Genomic DNA, 20,023 nt, shown 5'->3' with positions numbered 1-20,023 from the left:
TCACATTTGACTGAGAAAGGCAATTTAATTTTTCCCTTTGTCCTTCACTGACTATAGGAGTCCATACATCTATCTCTAATTATGAATTCTCCAGGAGCAAGAAATTCAGAGGGATTGTTACAACTAAAGGGAAGAAAGTCATATTCTCTTCTTTTTTTTATTTTTATTTTTTATTAAGAATATTCATGAGATACAAAGCTAATTGTCATCCCCCTGCCCATGATGTGAGGGCCAGATTCATATTCTCTTCTAAAATGGCCACTTGTTTTATGCCACCAGACTAATAAGGCCAAATCTCCATCTTTAAACTTTTCTGTGTAAAAATGTAACAAAATAGCCAGATGCTTTTCTTTATGTGTCCCTAAATAAGCTATAGTTACTTCTGCTTTGGAGATCTAGACAGGAGATCTGCTGCCATTTTCTCTGGAGAAGCAGGTCATCTGATGAAGTTTACAAAACCATAAGACATGCAGTATAGCCTGGGAGGAAGCAATCCTTTAATAGGAAGAAGCCTCTGGCTGGACTTGGTTATTATATTGAATTATTAAGAGGCAGTTTACTAGATTTTTCAAATAAAAATTATAGGCTGCCAAATATTACATGGGGGAATACTTATACTAAAAAAAAAAAAAAATTGTTGCTTATCTGAAGTTAAAATTTAACCAGGAGTCGTACATTTTACCTGGCAACTCTACCTGAGAGTTAATTGCTGCAGAAAGACGCGGATATATCTGATTTCTGCAACTCTCACTGCTGTTATCAATGTTTCTGAACCTGCCTCATTTCTTATCACAGGTGTCATGGAAACTGCAGGTCTGCCTTTCTCCAGGTACTTTGCTATCATACACTTCCTTCAGATGGTAACACCAAGTTCAGGTATGAATCTCTCTCCTTCCTTTATGAGTCATGTCAATGTCAAGTAGGCCAGAAAAAGAAAGGACCAAAAAGTAGGGACAAACTCTTTTGACCATTGTTCTTAAGGTTTGATACATAGTTATGTAATGAGATGTGTACTATAGACCCCAGTTTATGGTTAGAAAAAGTTATTTATTTCTAATCAGCAAGTCTTTATCATGTACCCAGATTTATGTTAGGTTCCAGGGAGAAAATAAAATAAAGATCCACTATTTGTCTTCAAAAACCCAGTGTTCATATTGAAGAGACATGATTTATCACTTATACAGTCAGGAAGTGGTCCAAGATGTGGGTCTATATTGGAATCCATGTAAGTTTTCAGTACACTGGGGCATCAGATGAGGAAAGATGGAATGGGCTGGACTTCGACGGGTGATAAGAATTTGCATTATAATGGATCTATGCAAAACAGAAATAACTACAGCTTATTTAGAGACATAAAGAAAAGCCTAAGACAATAATTGGCATAAAAGATTTACGAGTTTCTAGCAAAACCTTCATGTTAAATGGTAGAAACCTTTCTGATGCACATTTAGGTGGTATCCAGTCTTTGGCTAACAAAAAGAATGCTGCCACAAACATCCTTGCACATATTTTTTAAGCATCCCTATGAGTACAAATGTAGAAAAGATTCCTATGAATAGAATTGCTGGTAAAAGGTAATGTGCTATTGTATTATGATATTAAAATGTTATTCTTAAATAGTTATAAATGTACATTTCCACCAACAGCACATGTGAGTTTGCCAGGGAGGTGTTACAGGCATCAGAGCTTTTTTTGTTTTTGTTTTTTTTTCCTTTTTGTCTTTTTTCGTGTCCGGCAACGGATCACAACCCTCAGTGTCGCACCCGTACCAGACCGGGACCGGCAACGGGATCGCAACCCTCGGTGTTGCAGCCGCACCTTGCTCAGCCAGTGAGCGGGAACCGGTCTGTATGTGGGATCTGAACCCTCGGCGGGAGCACCGCCATGCTCCCAAGTGGCGCACTGTAGCAGTGCGCCACCAGGCCGGCCCCAGGCATTGGAGCTTTTTATCTTTTCTATAATTACAGACGAAAAATAGAATCTCACAGTGATTATATTTTATATTTTTATTAATGAGTGAGGTTGAGTATCTTTCCAAAAAATTTTGTATTTCTTTTCCTCTGAACTGCCTGCTTATGTCTTCACTTCATATTTCCTTTGTATTGTGGGTCTTTTCTTTGTTGCTTTTTAAGAATTCTTAAATATTCAGAATTGATTTTTGATCTGTTATACCTTTTCCATGTATTTATGATCAGTTTGTAATTCAATGGACTTGTTGACTGTATTTTGAATGTGCAGCATTTTTTTTGCTTTGATTTCTTATTTTGAAGATTACAAAATTTCCCTCCTAGCCCTGTTTATTTTGTCCACATTGTTCTCCAAACAGACTTTTTAAATTATAATAGACATTACTTTCTAGAGCAGTTTTAGGTTTATAAAAAAAAGTGCAGAAAGTATGTGGAGTTTCAATATAACCCACTCCCTGTCCACCACCTCCCCCACCCCTACACACATACAGTTTCCTTTATTACTAACATGCTACATTAGTGTAGTACATTTATTACAATTGATGAACCCATATTGATAGATTATTATTAACTGAAATCCCAGTTTAAAGTTTCATTCTTTGTGTTGTACATTTCTCTGGGTTTTAACAAATTGTTACAAAAGTCAGTCAGAAATGGCTTCTGTATTTTGGTCTTGTGTTGCAAAGTTTCTTCAACACTCGGATCCATTAGCTCAGAAGCCCACCAATGCCAAACTCTAATTTTTATGCATACAGTTATTTAAAATATATCCTAAATAGACAAATTTTTAGTATTTAATGGCTGCCTGCTTTGTATATCTTGTGAAACTGCACCCAACATCTGTTAGCTATAGATAAGAAAAACTCTGTGAAGACCCCAAGTGCTATTCAAAGCTCTTTGACCCAGAGGGTCTCTGCTGTGTTTGGAGTGATGTTACCTAGACACATAAGCCCCCTCTCCAACCCTGGGAGTTCCTCTGCCCTCCTCCCCTACGGGATGGTGGTCTCCGGTGCTTCTACACTGTCTCGAGTTGTGAGAACTGCCTCCTTTTGCAACCTTGACGTGTTGCACGAATAAACGCTCCTTGTGTGCTACCGCCACCTTGTGGTCTTATCTTTTCCCCGATCAGCCCCAAACTATATAAATGCATAATGTCACTTACCCACCATTACATGCTGTACAGAATAATTTCACCGTCCTAAAAATACCCTATTCTCCATTTATTCATCCCTCTCTCCCCCTGAAACCCTGGCAACTACTGCTCTTTTTACTATCTCTATAGCTTTGCCTTTTCCAGAGTGTAATATAGTTGGAATCATACAGTATGTACCCTTTTCAAACTGGCTTCTTTCACTTAGTAATATGCATTTAAGCTTCCTCTATACCTTTTCATGACTTGATCACTCATTTTTTTTTATTGTTGAATGATATCCCATTGTGTGTATGTGCAGTAATCTCACCTTATTGGAGGAGCAGATGTTCCAAGACCCCCTAGTGGATGCCTGAAACCACAGATAGTACTGAGCCCGATATACACTATGTTTTTTCTTATACATACGTACCTATAATAAAGCTTAATTTATAAATTAAGCACAGTAAGATTAACAATAATAATTAATAACAAAATAGAACAATTTATAACAATATGCCAGCATTAGTACTCTTTCCCTTTAGGGCCATAATTAGGTAAAATAAGGGTTACTTGAACAGAAGCACTACAGTCTCACAAGAGTTGATCTGATAACTGAGATGGCCACTAAGTGACCAATGGGTGGGTAGCATATACAGTCTGGAGACGCTGAACAAAGGGATGATTCATGTCCAGGGTGGAATGGAGCTGGACAGTGTGAGAATTCATCATACTCAGAAGTCTTAAACAATTTAAAACTTATTAAAACCGGAATTTTCCATTTAATATTTTCAGACTGAAGCTGACCTTAGTTAACTGAACTCACGGAAAGTAAAACTGCAGATAAGGGGGACGACTGCACCAGAGTTTGTTTATCCAGTCACCTACTGAAGGACATCTTAGTTTATTAATTTGGGGCAAATATAAATAAATGTGCTGTAAACACTTGTGTGCAGGTTCTTCTATGAATACAGTTTTCAACTCATTGGGGTTATACCTGGGAGCACAATTGCTAGACCATATGGTAAACCTGTGTTTAGCTTTGTAAGAAATTACCAAACTGTCTTCCAAACAGTCTGTACCATTCTGCATTCCCACCAGCAACGAAGGAGAGTTCTTGTTGCTTCACACCCTTGACAGTATTTGGTCTTCTCAGTGTTTTGGATTTCAGCCATTCTAATAAATTTGTGATGGTAGCTCGTTGTTTCAGTTTGCAATTCCCTAATGATATATGAGTTGAGTTTATTTTCATGTGTTTATTTGCCATCAACATATCTTTGGTTTTCTTTGGTCTGTTCAGATCCTCTGTCCATTTGTTAATTGTTCTTTGTTTTCTTATTGTTGAATATTAATGGATACAAAACTGCAGCTAGATAGGAAGAATAAGACTTAGTATTATATTTCACTGTAGGGAGACTAAGTTAACAACATTTTATTTTATAATCTCAAATAGCCAGTACACAGAATTTTGAATGTTCCCAGCATGAAGTGATGGATATGCTCATTACCCTGATATGCCCATTGCACACTGTATACATGTGCCCAAATATCACACTATACCCCACAAATAGTTATCAAGTGTCAATTAAGAAAAAATAAGTTAAAAAAACAACAAATAATTTTTAAGAAGAGATCTTTTTTTTTATAGACTTGAGTTCCTTTATCAAACATGTTTTTTGGAAATGTTTTTTCTCAGTCTGTGTCTTATCTTTTCCATCTCTTTACAAAAGCTTTTGCAGAGCAGACATTTTTAATTTCAATGAATTTAAAATTTTAATTTAGTAAATGAGTGCTTAAACTGTTACACCTTTTCCATATATTCTTGACCAGTTTAAAATTCATTTTTGACTTATTTTTATGTTGTGTAATTTAACAGTTTATTTTCATGGTGTCCAGGTGTTCTGCTTACTTAGAAAAGTTTTCCAGATGCATTCCAAGATTATAACAACTATTCTTTTTACTTATTTTATATTTTCAAATCAATCCATCAAAAATTATTTTTTATATAAATGTTAAGAAGGAAATTTGACTTTTTTTCCCAAAAAATCCCCAGTTGTTCTTTCCATTTATTAAATAATTCATCTTTATTCATTAATCTCAAATGTTATCTTTGTCATAAACCAATTTCCCTAATGCATTTGAATTTCCAAACTCTGTCCCATTGAGCTCTCTTATGGGCCAATTTCAGATGTTAAGAAAAAAGATCGCATTTATACAACAAATTTCAATATTCTATAGAGATATTTCATGCTCAGTAGCATTTTTAGTACAATTTTTCTATGAAAAGTTAAAAGACATGTTTTCTTTTTTGAAATATTTAAGAGGTATTTTTATTTTGGTGACTTCAAATTGCTACATTGAGTTATGCTTACCATATTGTTGGTTTTAATAGAAAAAATTCTAATATTTTCTATTAAACCTTTGAGAAAATTTTTTCTTCCTTTTTCTTTGTTCTCTATAAGATTGTTGTAAACTTGAAAATTTGTCAGATAAGTATTATGCAACCTCAAGAACATACCAAATTATATATCTGGTTAGACAAGAAAACTAATAGAGAATAATGATAAAGTGACTTAAGTACACATAATTATTATTTTTAAATATATACAAAGGTAAATGGCATAATTAGTTTGGAATCCCTCTATTTGTGATCATTTTGTCTGTTTCATATGCATTTAAAACACATTCAAAATAATCAGTATTTTAAACATGTAATTGGAATCTAATTGTTTAAGGGAATAATATTAACTTCATTAGCACTGCCCAAATATTTAAAGTTATTTTCAAAGATTTGTTATGTAAGCATATAACAAAATGGGATTCAATAATTTATACCTAAAATAGTATTATTTCTATATAAAAAATAATTTTCAATATTTTAAATATTAATTGATCACTCACACATTGGCACTTGAGACTCTAGCCACCAATGGTGAGAGGAGTCTAGAATGACTTGGTGGTCTTTACCAAGTGGCACTGTTACCAGACTCAGGTCCAGCTGCCTGCCCCTTTGATAAGGAAAGAAAAAAAACTCAGAAGTCAAATGGTTGGTGTTAGAAAAGCAGATGTATTCAGCTGAAGGAGATGATAGGCTACCCCATCTCAAAGATTTAGATTTACTGAGGAGTTTTTAAAGGAGGAGTTGAGGGATGGAACGTGGGAGGTGAGAAGCAGGAGAGAAGGAGACGTGAGTTACGAGGGATCCATTTCTGTGGGTCAGGTACAAGGTCTCGCCAAGGCCTCCTCTGGTTTCTGTTCTCATCTTCGCTGCAAGATTTTGATTTGCACCGGTGTATTACCTGGTGTCCAAGGTCAGCTTCAGTCATTTGGCCTTGATCATTTCTCAAAACTCTACAAGTCTCAAAGAAAGAACTGTTAGCTTTGCAAAGTACTAATTAGCTTCTTGCCTTGTTTTCCTACTTATTGAGTGAGTTAAGAAAGTCAGGGGATGGGAAGAAAGAGTGGAGAGAAAAAAAATGTTCTTTTTAAAATCCTCCCCCCACTCCACAGCCCAGGCAGCTTTAGGTCCCAACATGGCTTCAGTCCTGCTCCCTCCAACAGCACTATAACAGAAGGAATTGGGAGAGACAAGATGGCCACTATGTGGGTAAAGTGGAAAGTAGCATTAACTATTTTTTCATCTCTCCTCAGTGAGTGGAGCAGGGGACAAAAATGAGAGAGTCTGAAATGTCTGCTAGTTCTACACCTCATTCCAGTCAGGGGCTAAATATCAATTTTGAGAGTTTCTGAGTCTCTAACCCGACAGCACACCTGTTGTAGCCAAGTTGTATCAAAAAGGCAAACCAAAAAGTGAAACATCTTAACCCGGGGACACTTAGAGGAGCAGGTCACAGAGCTTTAAGATATTTTGCTGTAATACCCAAGAGAGTTGACAGCCTATCTGTTGAACATAGGACTTCTGTAATAAGACAATAGGAGAGAGAAAAAAAGAGGTAAGAGTAAACACAGGATGGGTGATAATTTTCCAGAACCGAAGAAAGACAGGATTCATTTGATTCAAGAAGCACTACAAAGGTCAGAAAAAGAAGCATAAATTCATACATAGATTTATTATAGTTAAAATGCAGTACCTTAAAAGCAGTCTGAAAGAAAGAATATTTAAAATGAATAAAAGAATAGAATGAATGAAAGAGTAACTATTAGACTGGTAGCAGTTTTTCTTTTTTAACAGAAATGGAAACTTTAGCAGCAATGGAAGCCATATTTTTATATTTCTTAAGGGAAACAATTTGATGAACTACTATTCAAATCAAGTGCAAAGTTAAGTTGTTTTCAGGGAAAACAAAAGAATTTATCCACAACAAAGTGTGAGTGTGTGTACATGTATGAGATGGTGCATGAGATACAATGATTCAAATAGAAGTTGTGTCCTGACTCATACTCTCACCTTTGGTTACCATCTCCTTTCCCAGAACAATTCACAGTGAAGGGCTTAGAGAGGCCAATCGTGGCTTCACTGGGTGGAGAAGTTGAGCTCAGTTGCCAGCTGTCCCCACCACAGAATGCACAACATATGGAGATTCGCTGGTTCCGGAACCGCTACACACAACCTGTTCATCTGTACAAGGATGGTAAAGACCTGTATGGAGAAACTATCTCCAAGTATGTGGAGAGGACAGAGCTACTGAAAGAAGCCATTGGAGAAGGTAAAGTGACCCTCCGGATCCTTAATGTCAGTGTTGATGATGACGGACAGTACCACTGCTTGTTCAAAGATGGTGATTTCTATGAAGAAGCCATCACAGAAGTGACGGTCACAGGTAAGGATGGATCCCTCTGAGGTTTTTATGCATCCGTGAACCTCAACCCATCTGAGGCTGAGTAATAGGGAAATTCTCAGTGTTTCTAACTATTTTCATATTACTTGGTTTGGATAGCAAATTCAAGTTCATGCATTTAGTTTTTGAATTGGGAGGAGTGAAGGATCAAAAATGAAAACTATGTCTGTGCAGACTTCAACTCTGTTAGTAAATATTGTCTGTTTTCTTATGTCTACAAGCATTGTTAGATTTCTAAAGGACCAACAGAATCCTTTTAGGATTTGCTACTATCCTTTCAGTTATTTCTGACAACACTTTAGTAAAACTTAAGATTTTAAAAAATCTGTAAATCTTTACAATAGTTTCCTTAATGATAATAAGAAAACTGGTAAGTAAACTAAGAAACAGAAGGGCTTCACAAATGTGAGGACACAAGTGTACGGTTTCAGGCCCACTCACACTTAACATCTATTTGGATATAATACAACACCCAACTCTATAGACTAGAGCTGAACTATTCAATATGATATCTACTAGCCACACGTCCATTTAAACTTACATTAAAATTAATTCAAATTAAATAAAATTAAACTTTCAGTTCTTAAGTCTCATAGGCCACATTTCAGGTGCTTAACAGTTGTTGGGAAAACAAAATAGTTTGGTCAGGGCCCTCACCTCGGGTCCAGTTGGGTGAGGTTTTAGCACATCCTTTGTAAGCAAATTGTGTGTGTGTGTGTGTGTGTGTGTGTGTGTGGAGTTAGTGCACATGCGTGCCAATGTATCTTTTTAGTTTTATTACTATTCTTGTGTTCTTCAGAGAGACAGAGAGAGAGACAGACAGAGAGAGAGGAGAGTTTTAGTGAAGCAGGCAGGCCGGCCTCTGCCTTAGGCATCCACCCAGCACAGCCATGCTTTCCAACCTACAGCTTCCAAGGACTTTTTGGCTGGTTACCTTGCCCATAGACCTGCGTGTGAGAGGTCTGGTGACCCAGCCTGGCATGTGAGGGGTCTGGGGACCCAGCCTGGCATGTGAAGGGTTTGTGACCCAGTCTGTGAATGGGCTTGAGTGGTCTGTGGGCTCCAGACCTAGCTTTAGCTCAGCTTGACAATTGGCCCAGTTGGTACAGGATTACCACCAGGTAAAAGAGCCCGACAACTGGTGTGGTCACCTAGATTTACAATTGGCATCATGAACAGGATTAAGAGCACCACAATTGGCGATGTTGACAGGATTCCAGACATTTGCCTTAGCAGTAGCTCCACAATTGGCATAGTCAGCAGGATGCCAACATTAGCCTAGCCCCACAATTAGCATAGTTGTCAGGATTAAGAGCTAGACAATTGGTGCTGTGAGCAGGATTCCGACATTAGCAGTAGCACCACAATTGGTGTAGTCTATGACAGGATTCTGAGCAGGTACAGGAACTGAAAGCCCTTGGAAGAAGGAGGAAATGTGGCTATCCTTGAGCATGTGGGGCCTGGTGGCCACTTTTCTGCTGACTGGAGCCTGGCTGCTGATAACTATGCTGCAAACTGATTGAGATTTGCAGCAGAAAGCAGAGTTGTTGGAAGCACGGATAAATGTCCTTGAGGATGATGTGCAGTGACTGGCCACTCCTGCCTCTCACAACAGGGAGGTTGACCAACCCAGTCGTGAGTTGGGGAAACCATGCATCTCCAGGCATGACCTGTTGTGCATGAGAAAATGAGACATTAAAGCAGCAGAAACGGGCAGAGCCCCTGGCTGCAACTATGCAACCTAGGGGTGGGTGGTGTAACGTGCTCTAGAGACTATGTAGTAAATGCGTTTTGCATTTCTCTGAAGGCAAAAGGCTCGGAAGGTGCCACTTAAACCTGATGGCTGGCCAGGTGCTGTAAAACCTGAGAAAAGAGTGCCACATGCAGATGGGTAGATGACCTGAGAATGGGTGCCCTTGCAGAATTTCAAGTATGTTTTCACCTGGTGAAAAAGTGGAAAAGTTAGTCTCCATTACTATGTTCCTGTCTCTGAGGCAGTGGCTGCAGAATGGCTATGGATGTGCAGCCACTCCTTGATGGACTGGGTGAATGCAGCTGTTTGAACTGTATGGGTGAAGGCTGCCAAAACTTCCTGAGTCTGAGTGAGTAGCCAGTGTAAGCCAAGCTGATTGAAGTAACTCAAAAGCCAGAATTTAAAAGGGAAGCAGAGCACAAAGATTTGGAAAGTTTGCAGCCTGGCCATGTGGTAGAGAAGTGGAGAGCAGGAGAAAAACACAAGGGTGAAGAAGATAAACTGTTTGCTAAAGACATTATCTTGGAGATGAGGCAGCCAGATGCTAAGAGCCAAGACAATGGGGAAAAAAGCCTTGAGGGCATTTGAGAAGTTTGGGAGAGCTCCTCTCCCATTCTAGAAGGACTGAGTTTCTCCAGAGGGCAGACCTGAGGTGTCATTGCCCTCAGCAAATTGTTCCCTGCATCCCAGCCACTCTGGCTGGAGCAATCCTGCCTCAGCACCTCTGAAGAGCAAAAGCCGAAAACCTTGGTGGCATTCACGTTGTGTTAAGTTTGCAGGCCAGCAGTATGTGAGAGCAGTGGAGGCGTGGCAGCCTCCACCTAGATTTCAGAAGATGTATGAAAAAGTCGGGGGACGCAGGTGGAGACCTGCTGCAGGGGGTGAAGCCACTGTGGAGGTCATCTATGGAGCAATGTGGAGTAGAAAAGTGGGGTCAGAGCCCCCACAGAGAACCCCCACTGAGGAAATGTCTAGTGGAGCCAGGATGGCGGGACTGCTGCCAGGAGCCCAGAACTGTGGGGCTGCTGGCAATGTGCAGTGCCAGCTTGGAAAAGCTGAAGACACCAGGGCAGCTCAGTGGTCTGCACCTGGCAGAGCTATAGGAGTGAGGTTGCCCAATGCTTTAGGGGTCCAGGTGCCCGATTGTGCTTAACATTTGCCCTGTTTGGGTTTTGGATTTGTTTGTGTGCCTGTCTTTCCTTTCTATTCCTCCCTCTGGAATGGGACTGTGTACCCAGTGTCTGTCCCACTGTATCTTGGAAGTAGACAAACTTGCTTTTGACTCTTTACAGGTTCATGGCTGGTAAGACTTTTGCTTTTGGTCTCAAGAGGAGACTTTCGACTTTGGACTTTTGAGTTGGTGCTGCAGCAAGCTAAGACTTTGGGGACTAGGATGGAATGTGTAATATGTGAGTGTAAGGGATTTATTTATCCTCATTTATCTTCATTTATCCTCCCTAAGGGAACATTGTGGAAGATTCTGAATGCATAGATTGTAGGTCAATGACCCTGAAGGGATGGATTGTTGGGAAAACAGAATAGTTTGGTCAGGGCCCTCACCTCAGGTCCAGTTGGGTGTGGTTTTAGCACATCCTTTGTAAGCAAATTGTGTGTGTATGTGTGTGGTTAGTGCACATGCATGCCAATGTATCTTTTTAGTTTTGTTGCTATTCTTGTGTTCTTCAGAGAGACAGAGAGAGAAAGAGAAGAGTTTTAGTGAAGTAGGCAGATGGGCACCTTCCTCGGGCGTCTGCCCAGTGCAGCCATGCTTCCCAAAGACCTGTTTGCCAGTTACCTAGCTCATAGACCTGTGTTTAAGGGGTCTGGGGATCCAGCCTGGCATGTGAAGGGCTTGTGACCCAGTCTGTGAATGGGCTTGAGTGGTCTGTGGACTCCAGACCCAGCCTTAGCTCGACGATCAGCCCAGTTGGTGCAGGATTACCAGCTGGTAAAAGAGCCTGACAACTAGCATGGTCACCCAGCTTTACAATTGGTGTCATGGACAGGATTAAGAGCTAGACAATAAGCAATGTCAATAGGATTCCAGACATTTGCCTTAGCAGTAGCTCCACAACAATTTTATGTGGCAAGTAGCTACCATATTAGACAGCACAGATATAGAACACTTCCATCACTGCAGCAAGTTTTATTGGACAGAGCTGCTCTAGAGTAACACTTTTTAAATATTTATTCATTCTTCCTTTGTCCACACAGTAGGCAAGTCTTGTATCCCAGCCAATGTCCTGTAATTTTTCAGAGACTTGTTTATTTTATCTAAGCCACATGTTATATTTTAATAATAATAGTGTATTACCTATTTATGCAAAACATATTGTTTGCAAATATCTATTGTATGCAAAGAGTATACAAATTAAAGTTTTTATTAAAGCTGCAAACATATTTATAAAGCCATTGTTTATTTATAATTTGGTATGTCAGCTCAAAGTGACTGATGGTGAAGATTGAAGAAAAAACAGTAAGCCATAACTTCTATGAGAATTGAGATCTTAGTTGTTTTTTAATTATCCATTAATGTTCACTATTATAATCAAGGACCTAGCCCAGTCTCCTAGATTTAGTAAATAAATCAACAATAAATATTTTTGAATGAATGAAACAAACAGGCATTTCCTCCCCTGACTTATTCAGGATGAGGCTGTCAATTTTTATATTATAAACCCTCATTCTGGCTGGTCCCTTTTCCCTTTTGATGAGCTCATCATGGCAATCAGTTTCCCAGAGCTTGGCTATCAACATGTCTAACATGACAGGAATTAAAGTGAGAGAGGTGGACTTTTCCATCTCTGTTCTCTGTTTCCCCTTCCCTTCATCTAAAAAATACTGTTTCCCCATTTCTTCAATCAGCTACAAACTTAGAAATACAGATTCTTCTGCATCCTTCTAATATCAAAGGTCTTTTAGTGGAGTGTAATTCAAGAGGATGGTTCCCACAGCCTCAAATGGAATGGAGAAACAGCAGAGGAGAGGTCATTCCCTATGCATCAAAAGCCCACTCACAGGACAGTCACAAATTGTTCAACATGAAGATGACCATTCTCCTTAGCAGTCAGTCCCATGGAAATGTCACTTGCTATCTCCGAAACCCTGTAACTGGTCAAGAGGAAAGTACAAGCATTGCCCTATCAGGTGAGATCTGAGTATTTGTCCTTTAAAGGATGGCCATTGTCATATAAGGTAAGAGAAAAATTCTTACACTCTCTTCACTTGGTTTCCAAGACATTTTGTTCTCTTGGCTTTATTCAACATCTTGCTTGTTTTCTTTCTTATTTTCTTTTCTATATTCATTTTTTTTTCACTTTGCCTTCATGATATTGGAATTTCCAAGCATAGTTTTTTAGCCTTTTCTCCCTTGTGACTTCATTCTGTCTCATGGCTTTAAGTACCATAAGTCTAATAAATATCCCAAACCAAACATGTCAAAAACTAAACTGATTATCTCACAACCATCTTAATTAACTGCCTTCCCAATCATACTTCATAGTTTTAGTTTCTTGGAACAAATTCCTGGAAGTCATCTTTGACTCTCATTTTTCTCTCATGTTCTATGTCTCATCTGTCAAGAAATAATTCTAGCTCTATCTTTAAAATATATCCAGAGCCTCATCACTTCGCACCACCTTACTACTGCCACCCAAGTCTGAGGCGCCATCACCCATGGTCTGAATTTTGGCAGTAGTACCCTAAAAGTTCTACTATTTCTAGTCTTCTCTGATATAGTATATTATTTTCTTTTTATTGGAATATAGTTGATTATAAATATTGGACAGATCATCTGGACAAAATATCAACAGAGAAACACAGGATTTAAACTACACTGTAGACCAATTGGACTTGGCAGAACATTTCATCCAACAACGACTGATTACACATTCTTCTCATCAGCACACAGAACATTCTCCAGGATAGACCACATGTTAGATCACAAATCAAGTCTCAACAAATTTTTACAAATTGAAATTATTTCAAGTATCTTGTCAGACCACAATGGATTAAAACTAGAAGTCAATAAACAGTGAAACTGTGGAAACTATACAAACACATGTATACAACTAAACAAACTAAACAACATGCTCCTGAGTGACATATAGGTCCAAGAAGAAATTAAACAGGAAATCAAAAAAATTCTTGAAACTAATGAAAATAAAGACACATCATACCAAAACCTGTGGGATACAGCAAAAGCAGCACTAAGAGGGAAGTTTATTGCAATAAACACGTTAAAAGAATAGAAAGATTTCGAATAAACAACCTAATGCTACACCTCAAAGAACTATAGTATATTCTCAACATATGGATAGGAGGACCCATTTAAAACATGAGACATAAAACATCACCCTCTGTTCAAGACCTTACAGCTGTTCACCATTTTACCCACAGTAAAATGCACCCACAATATACTGCACTGTCTGTACTGGATTTCCTGTCTGTCCTCATCTTTGTCCTTTGTTCTCCTTTGTCCACTCTAGTGCAGCCCTTGCTGTTTTCCGTCCATGACAGACATGCTGTTGCCTTGGGGTCCTTGCTCTAGTCGGTCCCTCTTCCTAGAATAGTGTAAAGTCCACCAAGTTCCCATATCTCCTTCAAGTCTATGTTCAACTCTCACCTTTTTAATAAGCACTACCTTGACAAACCAACTTGAAAAAATGCAACCTACCCCCACCACCATCACCTGGGATTTTCTATTTCCTTACCCTGCTTTAATTTTCCTTTTTACATAGGATTATCATCTTTTAACCACTGTATAATTTACTTATTGTCCCTTATCTATCTCCCCTCTAAAACAGGAGGGTAGAGATCTTTGTTGGTTTTATACACTGATACACCCCTACTGCTTCATATATTTCATGGCACATAGTAGGTAAGCAATAGATAATTGATATCTAAATGGTTAAAAAAAATGAGTGCCTTGTAAATTGCCAATTAAATATACATGTATTAATGTTTGTGTATATGCATGAAATTAATGTTAGAGCCAGAAGCTGAGAGGGATATTGTAATTCAAAAATATTTTATTTGAATAACTCCTCTGAAAGTTTTAGCAATTTACTGCCTTCAAGACAGTTTTGCATGTATTTTCTTATTTGATCTTCCAGAAAAAAGCAAAGCTTTATATTATGGTTGTATCAGAAACAGCAAAACAGTTACACTGGATGAAGAGAGACTAAACTACCTATTCTCTGCCCACCCCCCAGTTCTCTGCATATACATATGTATGAAACAAATAAAAGAAAGAAGGAAAAATCGTTGTTCATTTATTTACAACTTCAGTAAATAACAAGAGGCATATTTTCTGAGTTAACACTTTCTTAGAGTAGATATGTGAAAGGACTGAAGGACTGAGTTGGGACTGACCTTATTGTAGCCCCTGGAAACTTGTGTCTGAGGCTTGAGGGGAAGAACTTAGCCCAGCCTCTTCCCTTTTAGTCAGGAAGAACATGAGACAAAGCAGATGAGAGGAACAGGGAGAGTGGCCTTCACTCACCTTTGCTCAAGCTTCAAACTACATCACGTCCAGCTCAGCCCCACTCCAGACCCTATCCTACTCTTCACCAGCCCAATTATCACTGCCTCCCAAACTGGCTTAAATCTAATGTCCCAGGGTGATGGGGTCTTGAATGGAAATATGCTTTGGAGAAATCATCATTCCTTGTTCAGTAGGTCCAAACACTCCAAATTTCCTAAGTGGTAAGATTTGAAACTCTGTATTTCAGATAAACTCTTTCCATGGAACATTATTTGGAAACTGATTCTGGCTGCAATTATGGCTGTGCTGCTGTTCTTTATCATGATACCCAGTGCTGAACTCTATTTCAAACAGCAACGTAAGTAGGTGGGAGATGCAACATGGGAGAGGGGGTGGGAACGCTGCCTAACTCTTGATTCTCAAGGCTGTGTGCCTCAGGGAGTTCTAAACTCTTGGGTTCTATGTGAGACATATGCCCTCCACCCATTCCTGGGTCCTAGATATTCTTCTGCTGCTGGAGCTGCTGACAATGCTGTGTATCTGAAAGCCTGGGCTTCTTGTGCCTCAGTCAAGTTGAAAGCCCTTTCTCCTATAGTGATAGATTTCCAGACAAACTGGGAAAGCTTTTTTGACATTTAACACTTAGCACAATTTACACATATTTCTAACTGCACTTCTTAAAGGGTCCAACGACCCCATCAGGAACAGGAAATAAAGTCCTAACTGCACGTGGCAAAAGTGGCTGAGAAGACGTCACTCATCACAGCATCAAGAAAAGAGACTACACTGGGAGAGTTACAGTAATTGTAACGCCAGGTGGTTTACTTTTCCTGGGAGTAAAAGTTTTTTATCCATTCTCAACTATGATACATTAGGGCGATGGGCCGGAGGGGAGGGGGCGGCTGGGAAGACAGAAATTTTGCAAGAAAACTTGTGACAAAAAAATTGCTGTTCACAATGTGGGTCTGTGGTCCATTTAAAAAGCTTCACACTCACAGATCCCTTCTGGTACAGTTCTGTCTTTCATGAGTATAGTCTTCTGTGGTCTCTTTCTGCTTTTTCATTAGGCCCTCTAGGATCTTCTCCAGACATGGGTAGTTTAGCTGTCAGCTAAGGATTTGGATCTCAGTCCTTCTGCACTTCTCCCAACTTCCTGTATTTCCCCTGGACGTTTCCAGATGCTCTTCTGGCCTGAACTGTGTTATCTTACCACGAGGGCTGCCTTTTTCCACCACTGTAGCTGTGGGGTTTGGGGCAGATCCCTACACCAGAAAGCCACATGTTCACGACTTTCACCCTAGTAGTTGTTTTGGAAAAGAAAGCATTCTTTTACCTTCTGTCTGCTTATTGAAACTAAGTTTTAAAGGTTTGTTTTTTATAATTTGCTTCATTACATCTTTTATTGCATTTCTCTTTTTATTGCAGATCTGCTTCAGGGTATCTTACACTTTACTGAGCCTTCTAAGGCCACTTGTGTAACAATTGCTGCCTTTTCCCAGATAGTTCTTCAGAAATTTATAGTCAGAGACTTTCCTAACTTGACCTTTGCCAACCTGATTGTCCCTTGTTATTCAACTGTTCCTCATTGGCATAATTTGAGCCCCTGACATTCTATTCATCTTTATCTAGAAGGCATTTTTTAATCATTTAGAATGTATCATTTTTAAGGAGCCATAGTTAATTTTATAATAGGAATTATTACAACATCATAAGAGGCTAACATTTATTGAATTTTTACTATTGGCAAACCTATACCAAGAACATTAGCATTATTAATGTATTAAACTTCCACAATACACTTTGAGTATTATTACTACCCTGTTTTCCATATGAAGAAAATAAGTACATCACAGTTAAATAGTCCTCCTAAAATCACACATCTGGTAATGGTTAGAAATAGGATTGAATATAAGCCATATGTACACTAGTATCCCATGTTTTAACCACTAAGTTAAACTGTGCCTATAATTCTCCAGCAGAGAAACAGGCACCACCTGTGGTAGTAAGACCCCAATCACAGAATATTTTCATTGAGAGACTAGATAGCTTAATGGCAATAAATAAGATTTTAAACAATATGTTGTCTAAAGACACTTCCATTCATGAGATTCTTGTATCCAAAACTCTCATAATCTCTTAGGCAGTTCAGACATCTGCAGAGCTCTTCTCCACCCAGACTCTTTCAAACTCTGATAAAATGATAATGCTGAGTGTATAACTCCACCTCATGCTCTCCAATGAGGCCCACGGACTGATGGGCCAGATGAAAAAAAAGAAAGATGAGCTGCTTTCCTGCAGGTCTCAGTCCAAAACCTGTCCCATCCTAGGAACAGCTCTGCTTACTGTTGCTTTCATCAACAGCTCTCTGATCCCTCAGACATAAGCATTAGCCTTATTCTAAATGAATACAAGGGATAGCATCAGAATATAGTTCTTGCTTTCTAGGCCCATTTTTCCCCAACCCAAAGTGCCTCCACAGCAATAAATGATGATTGTGATACCTCTTTTTCTCAAGGTAGCTCCTGCAGCTATACCTCTCCTTGTGCCGTGGGTGCGGTGATAGTCTGTTCTTCAATGGGTACAGTCATTGGACTCATCATTTACATGCACTGGAGAACACGAGGTAAGTGGAATTAAAAGGATGGGAACTTGCTGGAAACAGCTCCTTTCCCCAAAGCCCAGTCTCTGGTAAGACATTTAGCCAAAGAGAAATGATACTTGTTTGAACTGCAGGAACAGTAAACACTTGAAGTGTAAGTTGTAGAGCTTGGATTCTAGCTTATAAATTTTGTGGCCTTGATATGACCTACTGATACTTCTGTTCCTAGAAAAAAGAAAATATTTCCTTCACTTTAATAGCTTTATTTTGGTCCAAAATCCAGCCATCACTTTACCTAATAAATTATGCTGATTCTTCTCATACTTGTAGCATAGAATAGGTAATAATTCTGTTTACGTTCAACTTTTGGGATCTCAGACTTTTTTCAGAGATTGATAAAAAGTAAAAGATCCTCTTCTTAAAATTATTGACATGTCCACACAAATGTGCTCAATTTTATGGTGTGCATGGACACATGAAACTCTCTCAAGAGGAGATCCCTCTCCTCTTTGGCTCTCTTTGAGGGTGAAATTGAAATGAATATTGTGAAAGTTTTGGGATACCTGAACCCAACATATTTGAAATGTGCCCTCAGCTTTATCTTTGAGGTCCCCATGGAAATTATATATACTAGGCAATGATCAGCAAGATAAAGTAATTCTTTATTATAAGCTGGAGCTAAAGCCAACAATCACAATGCAGAAGTTGTAAAGTAGGGCAATAATTTTCTCCTGTGAAATAAAGATGAAAAATGGCTGCAGGAAAGTAATTTCTGATAGACATAGCTATTCAGTAATGAAACAGGTACCCTAATAGTTGGCAATGGTGCTGCCATCATAAGACATATTAATCAGTATTATGAATAGGAATGTTTTCCACTTTAGAAACACTCAGGAAAGATACTTCAAAGGAGACTTCTGCTCCAAATGAGTGTATGACTTTGATGAATTGTAAGATCTCTTACATCTCAAATATTCTGCTCATCCAAGACTATTCTATTTCACCATACTCCTCACAAAGTCCAGAATTCTTGAGGGTCCTCATGACCAGATAAAATAGATAAAGACATAATATATCTATCCATCATTCAGACTCTGGACAGCTGTAGCAAGGGCCACACTGCCTGAGTAGGAGATTGGGTGTCTGCCTCCTCACAGCCCTCTTCCAGGCTTAGCCCAAACGTACTCATCCTAAGGAACATTCACATCACCCAACCTACTTTCCTCTCACCCTCATATAAACTCAGAGCAATAGGAACCTGAAAAGTAAATCTATCATAAATCTGCAATCCAGCCCTCTTTTCTCTGCTGTGACTCTTAATTCTTTCATCTCTCCCCAGTCCCTGTTTCAGATCCACAATTCCAGCTGGATACTGTATGGTTGGAAGATATCACTGTGGCCCTCTGTGTGCTGACAGTCTTCATCACCATGTTCCTTTCCTTTATTTACTTCAGATTGAGAGGTAAGTGGGATGGGAAGGGTGGTAACTCAGAGGGCATCATTCCTCTGACAGATCTCCAGATAACCAGAGGGGTGACCGTTCTGGTCCTTGTGCCTTAATAACTGGCGGAAGAAGCAAAGATTTAATCCCATGTAAGGTCTTTCTGATTGTAGCCTTCTTGAGGCTCCTGGGTGTTCTACCAGTGCCAGGATTAGTGCCTCAAATGCCAATGTCAGTCTCAGCTCTGATTGAACAATTGTGACAACTTTCCCACTTAACCTCGTAAGGCAAGTTTCATGCAGAAGCATTCACTAAAGCTTTCTGTACACTGAGTTCTTTGCAAGGCTTGCATGGTTTCTTGTATTTTGATCTCAAAGACAGAATTGAAAATTTAATATCATAATTTTCTCTTTCAGAAATATGTAAGTGTCTATGGGGGCTGGATCAGGAACATTTCAGAAACTGTTTATAGGAAGGCATAAATCTTTGAAACACCCCTTAATTCATGCCCAAAGATAAAAGCACTGGCTTTATTGTGAAAACATAATTTCTGTGTGAAAATGAAAGGAAATACTGAACTAGTGACACAGGAAGGAAAATTTAATACTTGATTCTTGTACTCGATCAGTTTTCTACAATCCTAAAAAATTCCACTAAAAAACATATGCACAGTTAAACAAATGTATGCTCTTATTTACTAGCAGGCTTTTCCTCTCAAAACCATGAGTTACTATGGACAATACAGAGACATTATTTTTGCTTAAACAAAAAAAGCCCATAACCTAGAAAAAGAATGTTCCACTTTTTTTTTCATCTGTGCATCCATTGACTCTCAGCTTTCTCTATACTA

General features: G+C 38.9%; 1 protein-coding gene across 1 annotated transcript; it reads left to right on the top strand.

The window, feature by feature from the left end:
* Positions 1–857: 857 nt before the first annotated feature.
* On the top strand, positions 858–19,435 carry LOC103586867 (putative selection and upkeep of intraepithelial T-cells protein 1 homolog). Its single transcript, XM_008568213.1, has 7 exons — positions 858–876; positions 7,530–7,877; positions 12,514–12,795; positions 15,381–15,491; positions 17,649–17,756; positions 19,072–19,194; positions 19,347–19,435. Exons 1-7 carry the CDS (start codon positions 858–860, stop codon positions 19,433–19,435), a joined length of 1,080 nt encoding a protein of 359 aa, XP_008566435.1.
* Positions 19,436–20,023: the final 588 nt, after the last annotated feature.

Source organism: Galeopterus variegatus, unplaced genomic scaffold (assembly GCF_000696425.1).
Source record: "Galeopterus variegatus unplaced genomic scaffold, G_variegatus-3.0.2 Scaffold387, whole genome shotgun sequence".
In the NCBI taxonomy this organism is placed as follows: domain Eukaryota; kingdom Metazoa; phylum Chordata; class Mammalia; order Dermoptera; family Cynocephalidae; genus Galeopterus; species Galeopterus variegatus.
Note: the sequence above shows the minus strand (reverse complement) of the source record. Positions and strands in the feature narration are given on the sequence as shown.

Excerpts from the sequence above, each read along its gene's own strand:
- LOC103586867 (XM_008568213.1), top strand. Across the intron at positions 12,796-15,380 it reads TACAAGCATTGCCCTATCAG|ATAAACTCTTTCCATGGAAC; the intron begins GTGAGATCTGAG and ends TCTGTATTTCAG. Across the intron at positions 19,195-19,346 it reads TATTTACTTCAGATTGAGAG|CCTTCTTGAGGCTCCTGGGT; the intron begins GTAAGTGGGATG and ends TTCTGATTGTAG.